This window comes from Grampus griseus, assembly GCF_964374135.1.
Source record: "Grampus griseus genome assembly, chromosome: 5".
Taxonomy (NCBI): Eukaryota; Metazoa; Chordata; class Mammalia; order Artiodactyla; family Delphinidae; genus Grampus; species Grampus griseus.
The window spans coordinates 40,469,079-40,489,844 of record NC_138998.1 but is presented as its reverse complement, the minus strand read 5'-3'; the positions used below and the strand labels follow the sequence as shown (position 1 = coordinate 40,489,844).

Genomic DNA, 20,766 nt, shown 5'->3' with positions numbered 1-20,766 from the left:
GAAAGGTGACCCAAGAGGTCCACATGGGATGCTGGGGAAAGACTGAAGGGGTGTGACAGGGAAGGCTGCCAAAAGGACACCCTTAAACCAAGTCTTAAAGGACAAGGTCGTTGTTACCCACTAGACGGTGTGGACAACACTTGCAAAGGCACAGAGGTATCAGCTCCATGGTTCGTTTGGTGGTTAGTAGTTTGGCACGGCTGGAGAGAAGTGGGGTATGGCAAGCAGGGGCCCAAAGAGCTCATTAGCCTTTAAACTAAGGGCTTTTTTTTTTGGCTCTTTTGTAATCTGTGGCCACAAAGAAGGGCAAATTCAGTGGCCACTCATTAGCTAGGAAATGTTACAAAGTCCAGTCCCAGCTGCCTCAGCAGCAGCCTCTGTACTGATCTACTCATCACTGGGTAAAGGAACATCTTCTCCCCCAGGGGCTCTCCCAGCAAGCCACCTTGTCCACTTGAACAAGACAGCACAAAGTCCTCGGAGGCATTCACAAACTCACCGGCTCTCTTTATCCTCTTCCTTTCCTTCAGCTGGTACGGCTTGTGATCATGAGACAAAGGAATGGCATTCCCGTCCTTGTCACACAGGACCCCACGCGAGTCACCCACATTGGCCACGGTGAGGTCTTTATCTGACAACAGAGCAATCAAACACGTTGTGCCTGCAAAACAGGAGAGAGAGGCAATACAGGTCAGTGGTGCTTTGAGGTTAGGCTGCTTCTCGTGGTTACTGGTCCTTCAGTCATTAAAACTACTCCTGCTGGGTAAGAATTTGACTCCAGCCACTCGGAGAATGACAGCTGTTCACTTCAACAACACTGATCAGATCTGACAGTCAATTTTCTTAACCATGTTGGAGTCTCACTGAAATAGGCTAGGATAACATTATCATTTTCCCAAATCATTGTTGTCTCTGCTACTCTTGATTTAAATGCATATCACACTTCAAAGGATTCGGAGAGAATCAGAATCAGCTCGAAGCTTCAGACGATTGATATTTATTTTCTGCTTCTTTTTGGTGCTGAGTTTCTGTGAAATCCCAGTTGAAAGTGGGAAGGATGGGGGGTCAGGTGGGCTCTTCAAGCAGGAGGGCCTGGAAGGGCCAGTAAATGACAGATGCCAACAACCAGGTCCTATGGAGCCATGGGGAGCGGGGGGGGGGGGGAAGCCTATACAAACTAGCCTATATGGAGTCTGACAGCAAAGACTGGCGGCCAGAAACAGGTCGGCGCCAGGGGGTGATGGGGGCGAACTGTAAAGGCAGAGGCAGGAAAACCCAACATGAGGACAGAAATGAGGTCTATGTCGACAGGCAGTGAGGGATTGGGGTGGTCAGAGTCAGAAGGGAAGCAAGAGGGAAGAGCTGTTTGCCTGGAGCCCACACAAGACACAAAAGGACAAGCTCTCTCTCCTCAAACTCCTCATGGAATGAGAATGGATAAAAGCAAGTAGAGCTGCACAATCTGGTCTAGTTGGAGGCCGCCCTTATTACCTGCCCGGTGCCCTCTGTCCAGCCCCTCTCCTTTCTCCTCCCCCGCCTTCTGACAGTATCACTGAGTATGCAAATACCTGCTGAAAGGCACAACCCATTAAGCTCTGGCTTCAAACTGATAATGCCTTTCCTTGTTAAAATTATTCATCAATTAGTCTTCATTAATATTTAACCTCCTCATTAAGAAGGTCATATTCAATAACAGAATGCAAACTGCTTTTTATCTGCACAGAATGACAAGACTGAATTCTTAAATAGACCTAAAGAATAAACACAGATTGATATCAAGAGCGGGGAGAATAATTAGCATTTTCAGCTATTATAGTTCTATTGGAAATTCCATTCTAAAGGCTGTTTAACTCAAAAGTGCCTTGATCAGAAATGGAAACACATGAAATGCTGGTTAACTCACAATGTCTGATGTGAAAAGCCTTGTGAAAGGAGAAAAGACTAATCTCAGGATTATCAAAGCAAATAGCAAATCTTTCACGTTAAAAAAAAAGCTGTAAGAATGAAAATGTAAGCACAAGATGGACAATTCATATGATTATAAATCATTATTCTCAGTTTTTGATATTAGTTGCATTTTGGTCTTCAACCATCCTCACTTTGTCCTCAAGCATCTGATTGTGTTAACCTATCATGATGAGAGCACAGATTCTCCAATAAGGCACACTCTTGGAGTTTGAAAGGTGAAATGGAGACGCTGCGTTATTGGATGTTACGGGGCTTGGGGGCATTATATCAGTTCAACTCTTGGAGTTGTGTCTCTCAGAGTCCCTCTTCCCTTCTCACTCTGTGCACTTCGAGAGATCATGGCTCTGACCTTTGCTTCCACCACCATCTCACCTAAAACGCTAGCCTGGTTGACACTCCTGAGGTCCATATCAACTGCCTGCTAGGCATTTCCATTTGCCTGTACAACATGGGATCCACAAGAGGCTTTGGGGTCTCCATGTGAGGGAGGTGAAGGGATCCACCGGGATGAGCTATAAGCCGTTTCCCCACCCCCATTTCAGCCACAGCAGCTCTACATCCATTGTTAGCTTTATCGGGATGCTGCATGTTCTTTTTGTCTGTTTTTTGTTTTTTTTAAGAGGGGAGAGGTAATTTCTATAGCTAAAAAAAAAACCTTTGAAGTTTAATTGTATATGCGATTAAGAACCACTGAAGGGTTTTAAGCAGGAGAGTGACATGATGAGATCTGTGTTTTAGATCATGTCAGTGGCTTTGTGGAAGATAAACTGGACTGAAAGAGACATGATGCAGAACATGACCCATTTCTTTGGCCTCCTGTGGCTCCTGCGTTTCCCAGGGCTGTGGCAGCCATCTTGCACCATGAGGGGATATGGCTCAGAGTCAAGGCTCTGTGTCCAGAAGGGGGAGCGGAGAGGTGAGGAACCTGAGTCCCTGAGACATCACAGAACTGCTGAACCCGCCTGGACCCGTCCTGTTCTTGTTCTGCATGACACTAAATGACTTTACTACTTAAGGCTTTTTACGTTGGATTTTTTTTTTGTTGTTGTTCCTTGTGGTATCCTAACTGGTTCAGGGGCTTACAGTTCAATAAGGGGCTTCTGGGGCTTCCCTGGTGGTGCAGTGGTTGGGGGTCCGCCTGCCAATGCAGGGGACACGGGTTCGTGCCCCAGTCTGGGAAGATCCCACATGCCACGGAGCGGCTGGGCCCGTGAGCCATGGCCGCTGAGCCTGCGCGTCCAGAGCCTGTGCTCCACGGCAGGAGAGGCCACAGCAGTGGGAGGCCCGCGTACCGCAAAAAATAAAATAAAATAAGGGGCTTCTGGATGAGAGATTTAGAGGGTGACTGCTTTGCTTCACTCACATGTGAAGATTCATGGCCTGCTGATTCCTCTGTCAAGAAGAGGATCCCATTGTTTCTATGGGTCTATGAAATCTACCTCCTGATGTGGATTTCAGGAATGTACTGCTTTGAGAAAGTGGCAATTGCCTGTGTCAACAATAGACTCTTAGGCCGGGCCAAAATGGGTGAGCCCCAGGTGGCGGAAGGAAAGCTGCAGGCTGTGTTTAGGGTCACTGAAATGTCACTATTCCCTCTCCATAGAAACCTGCCTGTGTCCTGGGTGGAGCCCAAGCATGATTGAAAACACTGTAAATAACTTGTTGTTTGGGCTTTGCAGTTTTAGCTCAGGATTATCAGAGACAATTTATAATCTAATCTTACATTACAGCAGAAACTACCTTGTGGCTGAGGAAAACTCCAGAAACACATTATGCCCAAGAGGAAAGGAGAAAATCACTTTTTCTTTTGTATGTATGAGAAAAAACACTGCCAAGACTCTGGTTATTAGTTTCGAGATAAACTTAGCCATCATAGTACTATTTATCAGAAATACCAGCGTCTGACAATATCACTTAACCCTGAACCTCAGGATTGTCTATATTAATAATTTAATCTAGGTGATACCTTAATTGAAAATCTGGACAATATTTTGGAGCTTTAACCTAATAGTCTGACTTAGATTAAAAAAAAAACTGAAAAAGTAAATTCACACGGACTAGACTTCAAAATCCTAGCTGAGTGAGGTCTGGCAAATTATTTAACTTTTAATTTAAGCCTCAGAAAATGGTACCACCATCCACTTAGCTGCTCAAGCTAGGACACATCCTTAGTTTTTCTCTCTTCCTCATTCCTGACATTCAATCCATCGTTAAGTTCCTGTCACTCGTACCTCTCAAACACATCTTAAACCCCTTCCCTTCTCTTGTTATCGCGCTGACTGTGGTCCAAGCCACCACCATCTCAGCCAGCGTGTTATTTCAGCTCTCCAGGTCCTGCGTGATCTGCCCCTGCCCCAACCTGTACAATGTTATGTCATACCACCCTCCCCTTGCTCAAGGCCTCCCTTCTGTTGCCCAAACATGCCAAACTTTTTTTTTTTTTTTTGGCGGAATGCGGGCCTCTCACTGTTGTGGCCTCTCCCGTTGCGGAGCACAGGCTCCAGACGCGCAGGCTCAGCGGCCATGGCTCACGGGCCCAGCCACTCCGCGGCATGTGGGATCCTCCTGGACCGGGGCACAAACCTGTGTCCCCTGCATCGGCAGGCGGACTCTGAACCACTGCGCCACCAGGGAAGCCCATGCCAAGCTTTTGGTTGCCTTTGGGCCTCTGTACGCAGTGCTCCCTCTGTAGTCCTTGGCACTGTCCGACATGCACATGGTGATGTCTCAGTTCAAGTGTGACATCTTCAGAGGCCTTCTCTGATGGGGGATCTAATTTCCTCTTTATGTCCTTTATTGCCCTCACAGCACACAATTATGTAAATATCTTGTGTATTTCTTTAAACAATTTATTTAATGCCAATCTTCCCCTGTACAATGTCAACTTCACAAGGGTAAGGATATCATCTGCTTGTTTTTCTTCCTATAATGCTGAGGTCTAGAACATCACAGACCTCATATTTGCTGAATAAACAAATTAATAGAGGACTGATAAACAATCACACACTCTCTCCTTGGTCCTGATCTGACATTATGCTAAGCTCCCGCTGTCTTGCTCTGAGTATGTCAACCCAGTTCAGTACCACACTGTACCACATCTTCTAGATATTGCCACAGCAGGGAGATAGCCAACTGTAGCAAAATACATTTTACACATTGATCAAAACATAAGGACCCTCCTGTACATGTATAACCATGCTCACAGGCACACTGTTAGTAAGTGGAGAGAAGTTCCAGCCCAGGTCTGTCCCTAGCTCTTTCCTCCAGTCCAGGCTCCTGGAACAATGTTAATGAAACATGAGTAGGGCATCCATCCTCACCAGCTTCTAAAGCCGTGGCACCTTAGGAAGCAATAAAAGTGCATCATGAAGTCATTACGTGAATAATTTCTGTCTACGTCTGACCTCAATTTGTACTTCAGCAAAGCAGGCACATTTTTGTGTTGTTGTATTAATTCTTGTTTTCCTTAGGAAAAACACACGAATGCCAATTATTCATCAGTCTATTCCTCTAAACCAGCCTTCTCTCTCTTAATTTCTAGGATGCAGACAAAGTAAAGGTACACAAGAAAATCTATTCTGATAAGTATTTTCATTGGATACTATTAGGCAATGAATTCATTGGATGAGTTGAGCTTGAGAAAAATGTAAATCCTGAAGAGGATTAAGTAGTTTGGGATATCTCAGCCATCTTTCAAAACCCTAGCTAAAAACTTTCCCAGTTCAATTAATAACAAAGTAGTAATAACAATCTGTTCAATGCTACAAACGAAGTGGCTAACAAACACACTTGCAGTTGATTTCCTGACCTTAGGGTTGGGGAGAGGCAGGTATTATTCTTCCCTTTAAACAGATGAGAAAAATGGGACTCAGAGACTTCAAGTGTCATACTCATGATTACACTGCTCAATGCATATGTACTGAATGACCAAATGACCAAAAACCCTGGGAATCCAGAATTATTACTTTAGTAATAATAATAATGATAGACCTACTGCTTAAGCATTTTACTATAACGCTAAACATTTTATTTACGTTACGCAACTTAATCTGCACTACCTGTGAGAAGGCATAATTATCCCCACTTTACAGGTGGGGAAACTAGATCTCAGACAGTATAGCAACCTGCCCAGGTCACACACACGGACTGACTGATTCCACTGGGCCAAACCTTTGATAATCGACACTCCTTCTTGCTTTAAACTGTTCTCTTCCTACCCCCAGAAGGAATGATTTCTGTGACCAGTTTCTACATTTCTGTGTTTTGAATAGTCCCCATCAACTCTCCCCGTTTTGTAGTATAAACTGGCGCATGTCACAGAAAAGTCTGTAAACCAGGATAAAATTTGATCAGTGTGATGTGAATTTCCTTTAATATAATTGTGATTCTGGATTAATTTAAACAAAGCTGGTACATTTCAAATTCTCAGTAATAATCAGAAAGCACGTGAACCTCCACAAGTAAAAAAACAAGTGACTTGGATTAGTGTCAGGTCCTTTTCACCTTGCATATTTTGCTAGTTTTGAACAGGAATTGCAAACTCCTACGGCTTCGGGTAAGTAGGCCAGGTATAAGAAAAAAAGCTTATTACCCTCTTGGAGTAGATTTACCCCTGTACTTTTGACAGAAACATGGGTTCTGAAGATGTTTTTCTACTCTAAGAATAGGCAAGCATGATGATAAGGGACAACTGACATCAGGTTTCAGTGTTGGGTCCACAACAGGGAGTGGTGTGGCTTGTGGCAAACTAGAGAACACTTGCTAAGGGGGCAGCATTTCCTCAGCAGTGAAGATGGTTGCCATGTGGGAATGCAAGCCCACTGTAGCCAGTTAGTTATTCAGATTTTTCAAGGGAAGCCATTTTTATGTGAACTCTCCTGACTTTTCAATGTTGACAAATTTTATTTAAAAAAACAATGCAAGCCAAACAAAAGGCAACTGTAGGTCAAATGATTCTTTGACCCATTAGACTAGCAGCTTCTTTTAGGACCAGGGGGATGCCTTATTCATTGCTGTATTCTTATCGTAGTGCTTTGTACCCTGCACAGACCCTTAATGCTGGGAGGGGCGCTAAGGACTGAGGAGGTGGTGAGGAAAGTGGAGGTGCTTTTGTACAACTTGTACTAATTGTAGTATTTGTACAATTCACACCTTCGTACTACGTAAATATATATACTCTTATTTTTTGAAAAATATTAACAGGGTTATCTAGGTGATGGGATTTTAGCCCACTTTGTTTTCTTCTTTATGCTTTTCTGTATTGAGATGAATTTAACATTACTTAAAACCACAATTTATTCACAACGGTTCAGGAGCATATCCACTGCAAAAAGCAAAGTATTCAAGACATAAAACAGAAAAAGCAGAATTGACAATCACGGTAGTAGAGTGGTACAGGTAAAAAAAATGGCCCAGAGGAATAAGGCCGTGACAATGATGACAGCACCACTGTTGACAGATCATCAAGTTCAGATTCACATTCGCCCACCAGTGACTATCCATCAGTGACTCCGTGACAGACATGTGAGCCTCAGCTGCCTTCAGGCTTCCCCTGCACAGCCTTACCTGACCTCCGAGCAGTGCCATCGACAAAGAACAACCTGCCCTGGGTGCCAATCAAAGCACATTACCCTCAACCCCTTGCACTCCCCTCCCCCTCTTCTATGATTTAAAAGTTGGAGGCATGAGAATCCTTATTTTATGAAAGTTCAGCTTACTGCAACATTGTCTTACGTGCCTGACACCGCAGCTTCACTTTTTCTGGGGTGGGGCTGGGAGGCTGGGCAGAGCAGAGAAAGCCAAGTGCAGTTAACATGACTTAGGAGCCCTGCTTCACGAAGCAAGTGGGCTCTCTCCCAAACAATGAATGCCACTCACTCATGCTAATAGTGATTCCCCTCAGTGACAGAGAATAAAAGGAAATGGCCATTTTTTTCTTCAGGAAAGAAAGAAAGAAATTGGGGGTGGGTGGAGAAGAGGTGACAAGTGGAAAGGGAGGGAAGGGGACACACACACAAAGAAACAGAGAGAAAGAGAGACAGACAGAGGATGAATGAATGAATATTTCAGTGAAGGCGTTACAACCGCCTAAAAGCCATTCATTATACCCAGCAAAGGAGATTCAACACATTTATATGATAAGGAAAAACAGGTTTATCCTGAAAAGATTTGACAATGAATGTTAGTTGAATAACACAGTTCCAGGGCCTAGATGACATCAAGGCCTGGAAACTGACAGAAATTATACTGGTGTGAAACATACTGGAAAAAGAGCAGGCAAAGCCAGTCATTAATAAAAGCATCATGGGGAATGATAAGATCAGTGTCGGCAGGGCTTCCAGCCGACACCGATCTCCCTCAGCCAAAGCTGTGATGAGCCCTGAAACACAGATTAAGTACCAGGCAGCTCGCAGATAAGACTGACTCCCTGGACCCATCCCCTGTCTGCACGATCTCTACGTCTGCCCAAGTTTGACCTTCTCAGAGTCTGTTCACCAGTCTTGTAATAATTAATGCCATGGCAGAGGCAGACCTGGCTGGGATGATCCAATCTCTGGAAAACTAAAGAGTAAGCTCTAATCTTCCCTTCTTTATGCCTTTTCTCTCATCTATTGCCTGAATCCTTACACTTCCCAGCTCTAAATTCTCTTGGAGGCGGGCCCTCTTTAGAATGATATTAACGTGCATGGCTGGGGCCGGAGAGTCACCGGACGCAATTGTCTAACTCCGTGCAGGAAGGAGGCTACTGAAATAATACCAATTAACAATTCATACTATAAGTCAGTAGCTCCACTGTGATGAGTCTTATAGTGAGAGTTTGAAAGTTATTTTATGCTATGAGAGCCTTGAATGGAAAGTGACTGGAAAGAAATCTATGTGTGCAGAGAGACATGTGCAGGCCAAATTGTGGGAGCTGCCATACACTGTCCATTCACCCCATGCCAGGCTCCGTGCTCAGTCCTTGGCATAGGCAATCTCTAACCCTAACAGCCTATGAGGTACTATTATTCCCATTTTACAGATGACAAAACTGAGATTAAGGGATCAGCCCAAGGTCATGTGGCCAGTGAGGGACAGAACTTACCCAGTGTGTTGTCCGAGTGTTACTTTCAACCTTGAAGCAGGCTGTGGCTAGTCCATAGTTACTGTTTCTGGGCAAGCCAGAAAAAGGCATCTCTTCCTCAAGACACTTTACTACCATCTCCATAAAAGGGCCATAATGCATGTTCAAGTGGACGACAGTGTGAACGGTGCCTCCTAGAGCCGTGTAGTCAAACATGCACAGTGATGTGGGAAGCCCTGCTCCCGGACTATACCCTGCCCCCGCCACCCCACTCCCAGCCCCAGAGGGAAGAGACCAGAGGAGAGGGTCACTCAATGAGGAATTCCTGCAGGACAGCACGTGAGAGGTTTTCTACTTCACACAGAGACTGGCAGCAGCCCTAGAGCCCAAACTGGAAGAGTGAAATACTTTTTTTAAAAAATATATCTTTATTGGAGTATAATTGCTTCACAATGCTGTGTTAGTTTCTGTTGTACAACAAAGTGAATCAGCTATATATATACATATATCCCCATATCCCCTCCCTCTTTTTTTTTTCAACATCTTTATCGGAGTATAATTTTTTACAATGGTGTGTTACTTTCTGCTTTATAACAAAGTGAATCAGTTATACATATACTCCCATCTCTTCCCCCTTGCGTCTCCCTCCCTCCCACCCTCCCTATCCCACCCCTCCAGGCGGTCACAAAGCAACAAACTGATCTCCCTGTGCTATGCGGCTGCTTCCCACTAGCTATCTACCTTACATTTGGTAGTGTGTATATGTCCATGCCTCTCTCTCACTTTGTCACAGCTACCCTTCCCCCTCCCCATATCCTCAAGTCCATTCTCTAGTAGGTCTGTGTCTTTATTCCTGTCTTACTCCTAGGTTCTTCATGACATTTTTTCCCCTTAAATTCCATATATATGTGTTAGCATACGGTATTTGTCTTTCTCTTTCTGACTTACTTCACTCTGTATGACAGACTCTAGGTCTATCCACCTCATTACAAATAGCTCAATTTCGTTTCTTTTTATGGCTGAGTAATATTCCATTGAATATATGTGCCACATCTTCTTTAGCCATTCATCCGTCGATGGACATTTAGGTTGCTTCCATGTCCTGGCTATTGTAAATAGTGCAAGAGTGAAATACTGATAGCAACACATCTGAGTGTTCCTGAGAACACATTAAGGCCTTCTTCCACCAAGACCTAGTAGGATGGCAAACTATCTTTGTGGGTTTCCAAATAGAGGAAGCAGTGATAGGACATACCATATAGGGAGGGAGACTCATGTGAGGCCCCCAGACCGGGCCCAGAAAGAAGCCCCCCACCGTAAATGGGACCCCTTTGGGTCTTCCTTTGCAACTGAAGCTGCCTCAGCCTCCCTTCGTCACATGCTGGAGCGTAGAGTGGCAGGAGTAACGTTTTGTGAGAAAAGGTCTATTACAAATTATAATTTTCTTCTCCTCTGAGATTTTTGCATAAGCAAAAAAATCAGCCATTGAGCTGGACACTGGCTGAATGTGAGGCAATCAACTTGATGACAAACTCTATTATTTTAAACCCTAGTGCTAGGAGTCTAATTCCAGATTTAGGTATACTTGGGCTCTTCCTCAGCAAACATACAGTAATTAATAAAATGACTAGAAGAAATAAGAAACAGTGTACAAGTGCCAGAAAGGTCTTTTCCATAAATGAGGTGTGCCACCCTAAATAAGACAAACAATCTATTTTATGAGGTGATGGGAGATGGGGGGAAGAGGTCATAATCCAAGCTTTTAGAATCTGATGGAGAATTCATTAAATTTTCATACTTCACCAAAGTTAAAATATAGCTGCATCATCTGATGTTCTTGGACACCATTTTTAAATCGAGGTGTTTTTTAACTTCACACTTCAGCTGCAGTAATAATGTTTACTTCATACTTGAGTGTGACCTGTGGACACCCTTCTAACCCTTCCTTTTTAGTTCAGTATAAACATGTTAAAGAGAGTCACTTCCTATTAAACTGATCACATGTACTGGGGAGGCTTAGAAGAACCACAGCATGTCCTTTTGCTGTAGGAGCCTTCATCTCTCCTCTCTGGCATGACTATTTTGAGGTACAAGTAAGCACACAAGCTTCTTTGAAGCTCATTAGCATACTTCTCATAACTCTTGCTGACATTTAGTTCAGATGATAACATGCTACTGAAATTAATTTCTAATTACATAATCACAACCTGGATTCTAAGTTCAGTATCTTTTAATGGTAAATAAAATTAATTTCATGGTTCTTTGATTCTTCCTACATAAGCCAGAGATGCACTGGCTATATTTTTTCATGTCCTCATGTTATTTAAGAATTCTTCAGTGAGATATTTCATTTCTCTTTAGGGTTCCCAGCAAATTACAAGTACTGTTTCTGCTTCTTTATGAATGTTATGGAAGTGAGGTACAATAACTTCTGAAATTGAGCTTTATTAAAAGGGGTACTTGCTTTTAATAAAAGGCAGAGAGGAGAAAGGGCACAGAGAAAAAAAAAAGAGAAGGCTGGGAATGAGAGGTGCAGGCTGATTCATCTGGTGCTTAGCAGAGAATTGCACTTTCTTTGACCTTTTTTGTCTCAGCGCAGAGTCAACCTTTTCCCTATTCTTTCCATTAAAAACAAACTTGGTCTTTGAGGTGATTAAGTTATCTTTATTTAAATTACCATATAGCTAGCCATCTATTTATATATATACGTGTTGGAAGGATGACATCTGGAGATATTAATGGAAGTTCCTGCCCCATGTGTGTACATGACTGTCTTTCATTCAGTGTGAGGCACTCATTGTCCCAGGGAAGATTTGGATTGCTATGGCTGAAGTGCAAAGAGAAAGAAGTAGTCAGGTTTAGCTTTTGAATTTCAAGGAGATTGGAAACTCACAGACAGTATTCTCAGAGAAAAATTTTTTTGAGCATCCATCAGCCTCAGTTCTGGACTAAACCTCAGGCATATGAAGATGGAGTGAGTTTTCCTGCCCATGGGTCCTCTCTTCTTGCTCCCCTGACATGTAAGGCTGGGCAGGAAGGAGGGTGGTGATGGGGGGAGGTGGAGGGAAGACAAAGAGTCTTCTTTTTTTTTTTTTGGCGGTACGCGGGCCTCTCACTGTCGTGGCCTCTCCCGTTGCGGAGCACAGGCTCCGGACGCGCAGGCTCAGTGGCCATGGCTCACGGGCCCAGCCGCTCCGCGGCATGTGGGATCTTCCCGGACCGGGGCACGAACCCCTGTCCCCTGCATTGGCAGGCGGACTCTCAACCACTGCGCCACCAGGGAAGCCCGACAAAGAGTCTTTGACGTGTGGATCTCCAAGAATTACAATTACATGCAGTTCAAAGCACAGGAGACCTAGACCTTGCTTTCCAAGGCACAACCCAAGAAATCAGAAACCTTTGCCCCAGGATAGAGAGGCAATGGCTGAATGAGCTCACTTGGACAGCCTAACGTGGAGTAGAAAGGACAGCTGAGAACTGCTGGGCTTCTCCTGAGGGAGAAATGGCACCTCTCAGGAGCTTTGGAGCCTTCCAACCACAGGTCCTGGAGACCCTGGGTCACCCCAGCAGGTGCCATCCCAACATCCTGACACTTAGATCACCCCTGGGGAAAACGGGGGGGGGGGCGTGAACGCATAAGCTGAACTTGGTATTTACACGTAAGAACCTGAGGAAAAGTCAGGAAATTACGGTATCTTCCTGGAAATGAATATAGCAAGATTTAGTAACAGATCCAATATGGACTCAAAATCTGTTACATTCAGTCCTATGGAGACAAATTAAATTAAACTTCAACACATGTTTATTTTGTAGCCATGTAATGTGTGTGCATGTGTGTGTGTGTGTGTGCACGTATCTGCCTATCGCACGTTGCACATCTTAAATTTTACCCTGGCATAGACATTACGAAATTTAAATTTTAAAATGCTACAGCTAGTACCAACAATGTTGGATAACCAAACAAGACTTCCCTGGGCACTGAGTTTGTTAACACATACCTATCACTGAAGAATTCCAGATGGAAGGAGAAATTGTTTCCAAAGCCAAATTTGCCCTTGTGAATGAAGTACACCATTGGCAGGTTTTGCAGTTACACATAAATTATTTTCAGATGATCTTTTCCATCCAAACAGAACAAACTCCCGTTTAAAGGGACAAAATAAAAGTTGTACAATTACGTTCATTTAGGATAAATAAATAAAACCAAATATGATTTGGGGCCGATCTGATCCAATAATTAATTCTCCAACTTGCTTTCGGCTTAGTGGGCTACAAAATTGACTCTAAAGCTATGTCTCCAGGAAGGCTGCTTCCTCAAAGATCTGATAAAATCCTGACTTTAATTCCATCTGGACACATGCCAAAGAAGTGATATCCCATCTCTATATCTACAGCCAGGAATATACAACCATGTTGCTTCTTGAAAATGACCGTCTTTCTCCTCTCTCTCTCTCTCACCTCTATGTCCTGTACCTAATAACAGTATAAGATTGGAAGGGTGTGTGTATTTTGACTAAATAGTTTTATGGCCTTTGTTCCCTTATTCAGTGCCGACTGTGTGTAAATTACGAGGCTTGGTGCTGGAACAATAAAGATGAACAAGCTATAGTCCTTAACCCCAAGCACTTACTGCCTAATGGCGAGATGGAACCAGACACTTAGAATCCAGCATGGTCGATGCTGTGACAGTGCTATGAGAGGCTGGGCATGTGGATGGAGGGGATGCCTCAGTCGAGGGAGATGGTGGGTCGTGGGGAGAAGTGCAGGGAAGATTACTGGGAAGAAGTAAGACCTTAACTCTCTTAAAGATGCAATAGGATAAGGAATTCATGTAGCCTAATTTGGTTCTTGACACAAAGGAGGAGGTAAAGAAAGAATCTGTAGGATAAAAATGAATGAAGAGAGTAGGTCTCTGCAGGGGACTTCTTTATATTTCATTTCAAAACAAAGACTAAAACAAACACTTGTTTAAACTGTGACTCGATAATGTCAATTCTTGAATTTTATCCTAAGGAAATAATTAGAGATATGAACAGAACTTCACGTATAAGGATTAACCTCACAGAATTAATTTAAACAACAAGACAACAGAAATAACCAAAATGAGTACATGTATAATGCATCATGAAATATCCAAATAATAAAGTGCTGTATGAACACTAAATATAGTGTTTCTGAAGAACATACATTCTTCAGTGCTCATAAGTGAAAAATAAAAACTGAACATAAAATTTCTTTAAAATATAACACATTAGCATTTTACTTGAAAAAAAACTACATAAAATATTCCAATTTCACTTCAATAAATACATATGTGTATAAATGTATGCAGAAAAATGTTAGAAGGAAACGAAAAGAGAAGATTGGTTATTAAAGTTCATTTAAAATTTTTTTGAAAAAATTTTCTGAAATCTTCTACATTTAATGTGACTCATTTATAGAAATTATTTCACTTTTACCAAATTCAGGGCTTTTTACTTTCATGTTCCTTGATGTTAGGCATTTTTATCCTTCTGAGTGTCTTCTATCATGGTCTACAATGACTTGACTGGGTTTTTGGTTGAGCTGTTTGATTTTAGTCACTGAACCGACTTGGCATTTCAGTAACAAGCCTGAGGCTATGCCTCTCCTGTTTCCTTTTTGGCTAATGTAGTTCCAGGAAAAGAAGGAACAGTATCAGGGGGAATGTCAGGCCCCGGACTCATCATGGGTATGGCTCAGAAAGCTCCAGGTTTGTGACACCACCCTTGTGTGACACCACCATGCTACATGATTCGATGCTACTGCCCAGCAAGGGACAAGGGATGACCCTAGAGGGCGGAGGGCAGCAGGACCAGGCTGATTCTAACCCATTTCCTGCACAGGAAGCCTTGACCGGGGAGAGCCAGTTCCTCAAGGCAGTAGATGGTGAGTCTATTCTTCCTACGACCATTGCCGAGTGGGTGTCACATTATTGGAAGTGAGGCCTACTGGGGTGGGGGGTGGGGGACAGGAGACAAAGGAGGAGGAGTCTCAGGATGCCAGAATCTCAAGTCACAAAGGGAGATGTCATTAACTAGACAAGCTACAGTGGGCCAGGCACTCGGCTTGTTGTTCACACATGCCTGACTTGTTTTCACAAAAATCCTGCAAGGTATACATTATCATCATCACCATCATCATCATCACCATCACCACCCCTATCCCTCCATTCTACAGATAAGGAACAAGAGGCTCACCGAGGTCACACAGATTTTGAGTGGAAGAGCTGGAATCTGAACCCAGGTCTGACACCCTCAATCAGGCTTTAAAAATTTTCTCTAAGAAAATTTTATCAGGAGCGTGACAAGGAAGCAGTCAGTTTTGCCAGCAAACAGCTTTATCTAAGGGTTTTTTTTTTTTTTTCTTTTGCGGTACGCGGGCCTCTCACTGTTGTGGCCTCTCCCGTTGCGGAGCAACAGGCTCCGGACGCGCAGGCCCAGCGGCCATGGCTCACGGGCCCAGCAGCTCTGCGGCATGTGGGATCTTCCCGGACCAGGGCACGAACCCGTGTCCCCCTGCATCGGCAGGCGGACTCTCAACCACTGCACCACCAGGGAAGCCCTATCTAAGGGTTCTTTAAAGTTTATATTTGCTTCCGCTGAAGAACAATACAGGGCGATATACAAACTAGGTATTCAAAGAAACCTTTCTGGTACAGTATGCAAATGATGCATAAAATATTTTTAAAAGTTGTTTTTTAATTCATGGCTGAGTTGGAAGATGAGTATGTGATTTTCTAGGGAGGCTAGAAACAATATGAAGGTGAAAAGCCCAAGGAGTAAGTAAGGGAGAAAGAGCTTCTCAGTTTGGAAACACCATCAGACACACACCTTCTCCCGGGTCTCTGAGGCTAAGTCACTTTGGAAGGGGCTCTGGGGCATTTAGGATGTAATGTTTACAGTGCATCTGAGGGAGGGCTAGACAGTCCGCAGAGTTTGCAAAGGAATACCAAATACATCTTCTAATGACCCTGCGTGATATTAATTTTCAAACGCAGCCTAACCAGAACTTAGGCTGCATTTCAGCTGCTCAGTCTAGTACTTGGGGCACCTCCCCACAACTGGGGCATATTCCAGGCTGCTGGCTTGAGTCTCCATTGAATAAAACCTAAAGTCTCATATTTTCCAAGTGTGAAAAGAAAGCCTTAGCAGTTATAAGCCCAAGGGTTTAAAGAGACACTCAAGGCATCAACTACATGAACATAACTGATAAAGGAGCTGGTCAGGTCAGTTAAGAACAAGAAGATTCTATAATTAATTAGGAAACACTGGGCTCTAAGTAGGTTGAAATCCCCTCTTGACCCCTGACTGTTTAATATGTGAACTGCAGGAGACATCTTTTGAACTGAAAACTAAGAACCTATCAAGGGGCATAACCTCCATTTATCTAAACACTATTCTCAGGATCCCCGGAAAGTCCTCCCTCTGGTTGATAGCTGAGAAATGGAGCTTCTCACAGCCCCACTGCCCTTTTGGACCCACCCTAAGTTGACCTGGCTTCTGAAGGCAGTTTTTTCACTGGTCTCCAGTCTATTTCCCAGGCAAATGTAATGAGTCCACCTCTGACTTGAATAGAAGACAAGGTTTTTAAACATCAAGTATGATTCATGGAAGTGGTTTTGTTTGGGGCTCCTCCAAGGGACTGTTTCCTCTACCTATTTTACTTTTCGGAGCTCCCGAATAAGCAAAAAGTTTGTAGGAGCCACACACAGAGAGTTGGTTGTGGCCTACAGACAGCGCAAAACTGCTAGGCAGCAGGGACCTGAGGTGGGAGGGCATCTCAGCATGTGGTTTCCGTGTTGGTTTGGCCTCATACAGCCACTGAAGGAGCTCTGAACCCCAGGGTGGCGTTGTTGTCGACTTGCTGGGTTTCTGCCACTCTGGCTGCAACAAGATTCTGGCTGAGTTTATAAATGATGCTTATTTGGCCTCTGAACTCCTCTGCTAGCTAGCCTAGAGGCTGAAGTTATTCATTCATTTAGCAGGCTTTTAAGAAGCACTTTCTGCTATGCCAGACATTCTGACACGGGCTGGGGGCTCAGAAGCAAAAGATGTAGTCTCTACGTGAGAAGTCAAGGTTTAATGGGGTGTCAGTGGGGAGAGAAGAGAAAAACAATTCTATGATGGCCGAAGTTGAGAGAGGCAAGCACAGAAACCCACCTGCAATCATATGAGGAGCAGATATTTGAGCTGAGTTTTGACTGATGAATAGGAGTTAGCCAGACAAAGTTGGTCGGGAGGAAGGCTTGCATTACGTGTATGTATGGATGCCCTATGTGTCTATGCATGTGTGTGTATGGGGTGGGGGGGAGTTGAATAAATAAATGAATGAAAGGGGATTTTTTTCTCTTCTATACTTGAGAAGGATTTTTAAAATATTCTTTTATTATGATGATGACTAGGACATCTGATTTAACATAAGTCCAAATATGTCAAATCTCAATATGGAAATTAGTGACATTAAGAAACATCAAAGCTCTCAAACATTGTCGAGCTGCAAATATGATTATATAGACCCACATGCTATTTAAGAAAATTATGTTTAGAAAGAAAACATGATGAAGAAGCATTCCCAACCTGACTTCAGAATGTTCATAAATCATCCATATGGAATTTTCTGTGATAATTAATAGTAAAGATTTCCACCATATGCTACACTGCCCCATTTCAGCACTGTAGTTAGTCAATTACTGTACTTAATTTTGGTCTATTTTCAGTTCATATGTTTAATCTTATAGAGTTAGGGAACACATGCTCTTACACGCTTGCAAATGTAATGTGTAATGGGAAATTCCCAGCCTTGAAAAACTTAAATTAAGAGCACATGCTATATCAGTCCTTTGTTATGATGGCTGGAAGACATCCAGCTGAGGACTTCTGAAAAAGGAGGAGGAGTGTTTAAGCACTACTTACTAATTAAATCTCTAAGGCTATGATTTAGAAACAATTTTAAAACTAGGTATTATACTTCAGAATTTTGATTAAAAACTGCTGAACTGTCACTCCTTGAAAGAAATATCTTAATGTAAAGAAGAAAGTAAAGGGTTACCCAGAGATAAAAGAATGTATTTCACTAAGCACCAAGCCACTGGCCAGCTAACAGTTTTCAAAGTATGATCATGAACTCTGACACATCCTTGTCGCCTTAGAGAGGGTACACAAGTGGAATAACCCATCTTAGACCCAAACCTGGTAGGTTTATACCCAGTTTCCAAAGGGAGTATATGTTGCTTGAGATCCAGGACCAACTTTCTGGAAGTCAATGTTGAAAGGTCCAAAGGCTTGCAGAAATCAGATTTTAGCATTTATATTGGAGAAATTTATTTAATTCAGGTTCCATTTTGCTCAGCAGATGGGAAGCAGTTTTGTTCAATGCTTTCTACCTAAATTTACCCAATGGTAGAAATTTAAAATACAATGAGGTATGAGCCTCATAAAATTCCAAGAGAAATTGAACCTTGGAAGTTCCAATGCTAAAATAGCTTCAAATGAAAACAATCCATGTCTCCTCCTTACGGCTTCCCCACTCAGTCACTCTGCTTTCTAAGAGGGCAGAGCACCAAGAACCTGGATCATTTTCCCAGGACAGTCCTCAAGGCTGTCTCTTAATTGATAAGAGGCAGAACCACTGAAGAAAATGGAAGACTTTTCACATGATTTTCAGACTAATTACTGAAGAGGAGAAACTGGATTATAATACACACCAAGGAGATGTGCTTACAGTAAAGAATGAAAAGGTGTTAGGATGTCATCAACTTTGCTTTTTAAAAGAAAAATAAAACTCTCAACTATACTTACTGTTATATGCAACCTAAAACTAGCCCTCTGCTATAAATTTATGTGAGGTGATGTGACTTAGCCTCTTGCTGAAGAAATGGACACAAGAATATAAGTGTTAGCCACTTATATTCTTGGCAGGAAAAATGGACTTGTCAAGTATCTTTTTAGCTTTAACAGAAATCCCTTAAAACCATGGATCTCTGCTCTGAAAGCCCTTTGAATTTCCAGTATTAAATGCATGTAGAATGCCCTGACTGGTGACCACAGGTTGATAATAAATAGCCAAAGGGACTGAAGGAAACACGGAAAAGAAGGGAAAAAAAAAAAAAGATAAACAAGAAGGAATCCATACTCTGCATCAAAAATTCCCCCAAGCTCTGCAATGTCTTAACCAGCACCTGGCTGGACTTAAACTCTATGACTATCTCAGTATAATTCGCCATTTACTGAAAGATAATAATAACAGCTCATGTTTATTGAGCATCTACTCTGTACCAAACATTGTTCTAAGTACTTTAAACACATTAATTCCCATAGTCCTCACAGCAACTCAACTACTAATACTCTCATTATCCCCACCTTACAGATGGAGGAACTGACACAAAGAGGTTAAGGAATTTGCCCATGGTTACATAGGTATTAAAGAGAGAAGATGGGACTTGCACTCAGGTACCCTGGATCGGAGGTCCACGATATTAACTTCTACGGGGTCTGGTCTTCTGTACTTAAATCCAAATCTTTAAGTTCCAGTTTCTCCCTATATTACTACTCCATATATGCACTCATAACCAGCCATCCCCAGAGGTGAACAACTTATCAATAAAGATATGTCAAGTCAGTAAGTATATCGCATGAAGAGGATGATCATGGAAGATCTCTATACCCCCTCACTGACTTAAATAATTAATGTTGTCCTAAAAGTGGTTCTGTATTTAAGATAGAACAGGTCAAAGTAGATTCTGATCTTCTCTTCCTTAGGAAATCTGACTCAGCTTGATTCAGACTTGCTGGAATACCATTTCCCTTTTATTTCTGTGGTTTCTGGTGATGAAAATAAAAGAGAACATCACATGTACAGCCTATTAACTGGAGACAACCAAGAAATGTTGAAATCAGCTGGCTGGACTGCCACAACCCTTTCAGAGTGTGTAAGACTATAAATCAAAAAGCACTGCAAAAGAGACTAATGTGTTCAAACCTGAAGGATGTCCTGAAGATGGCAAAATCATCCATTAGGATGTCCTGGAACTGGGAAAATGGAACGATCTGTGTAGTCACTTTAACTCTGGTATTCCTAGCAAGGATCGCCATTTATATCCATCCAAGACATGATCTTATTCAGTTGAGAAATACACCAATCATTCTGAGATGAGGTTAGTTTTAGCCTTGTACTTCTCCCATTCATGTCATGAGAATCCTGCATCTCCTATTCTTTTGATTCATTCTTTCAGCGAGTATTTCTCTATCAACAACAAAGAGAAGCTGTAAGTATCTTGCTTTTAAACGATGAAACACGACAAGCCCTCTGCACTTGTGAAGACAGTCAAAACAACTTTCTAGAGACTTGAAAGCAATAGTGACTTCTCTCAGAATTACCTCTTTCCCCTTTTGGCCAAGGGGGCCTGTACCACGTAAACCATGAAAACTCCACATGTGCTACATCAAGTGTGAGAGCTTCCTGCATTGCCTGCCACTTCTTTTAGTTTAGGTGCCTTACGTATTCAATAAGGAGAAGCGTGCTCAAGCAAAACTGTGAGATGGCCTGATTTTGTCTCAAAGGATCTCATACTCTCTCTCCTCCTTGGGGGTGACAGTGGGGTTGGCTGTGGGACCTTAACCCCATTCCCCAGGACCCAACACTTTAAGGCTTTTCTGTCTACTGAGCCACTCTACTCGGGTCTGTTTGCACAAGCAATGCAGCAATGTTCCAAGTCT

General features: G+C 42.8%; 1 protein-coding gene across 3 annotated transcripts in view; it reads right to left on the bottom strand.

Moving 5' to 3' along the window:
• The window catches only part of PPM1L (protein phosphatase, Mg2+/Mn2+ dependent 1L), a 333,683-nt gene that overhangs the window by 6,029 nt on the left and 306,888 nt on the right, over positions 1-20,766 (bottom strand). For all 3 annotated transcript variants that reach the window (XM_082654832.1, XM_082654831.1, XM_082654833.1), the window contains one exon: positions 500-661. In XM_082654832.1, coding sequence (XP_082510958.1) covers positions 500-661 — 162 coding nt within the window. The remainder of the gene's footprint in view (positions 1-499; positions 662-20,766) is intronic.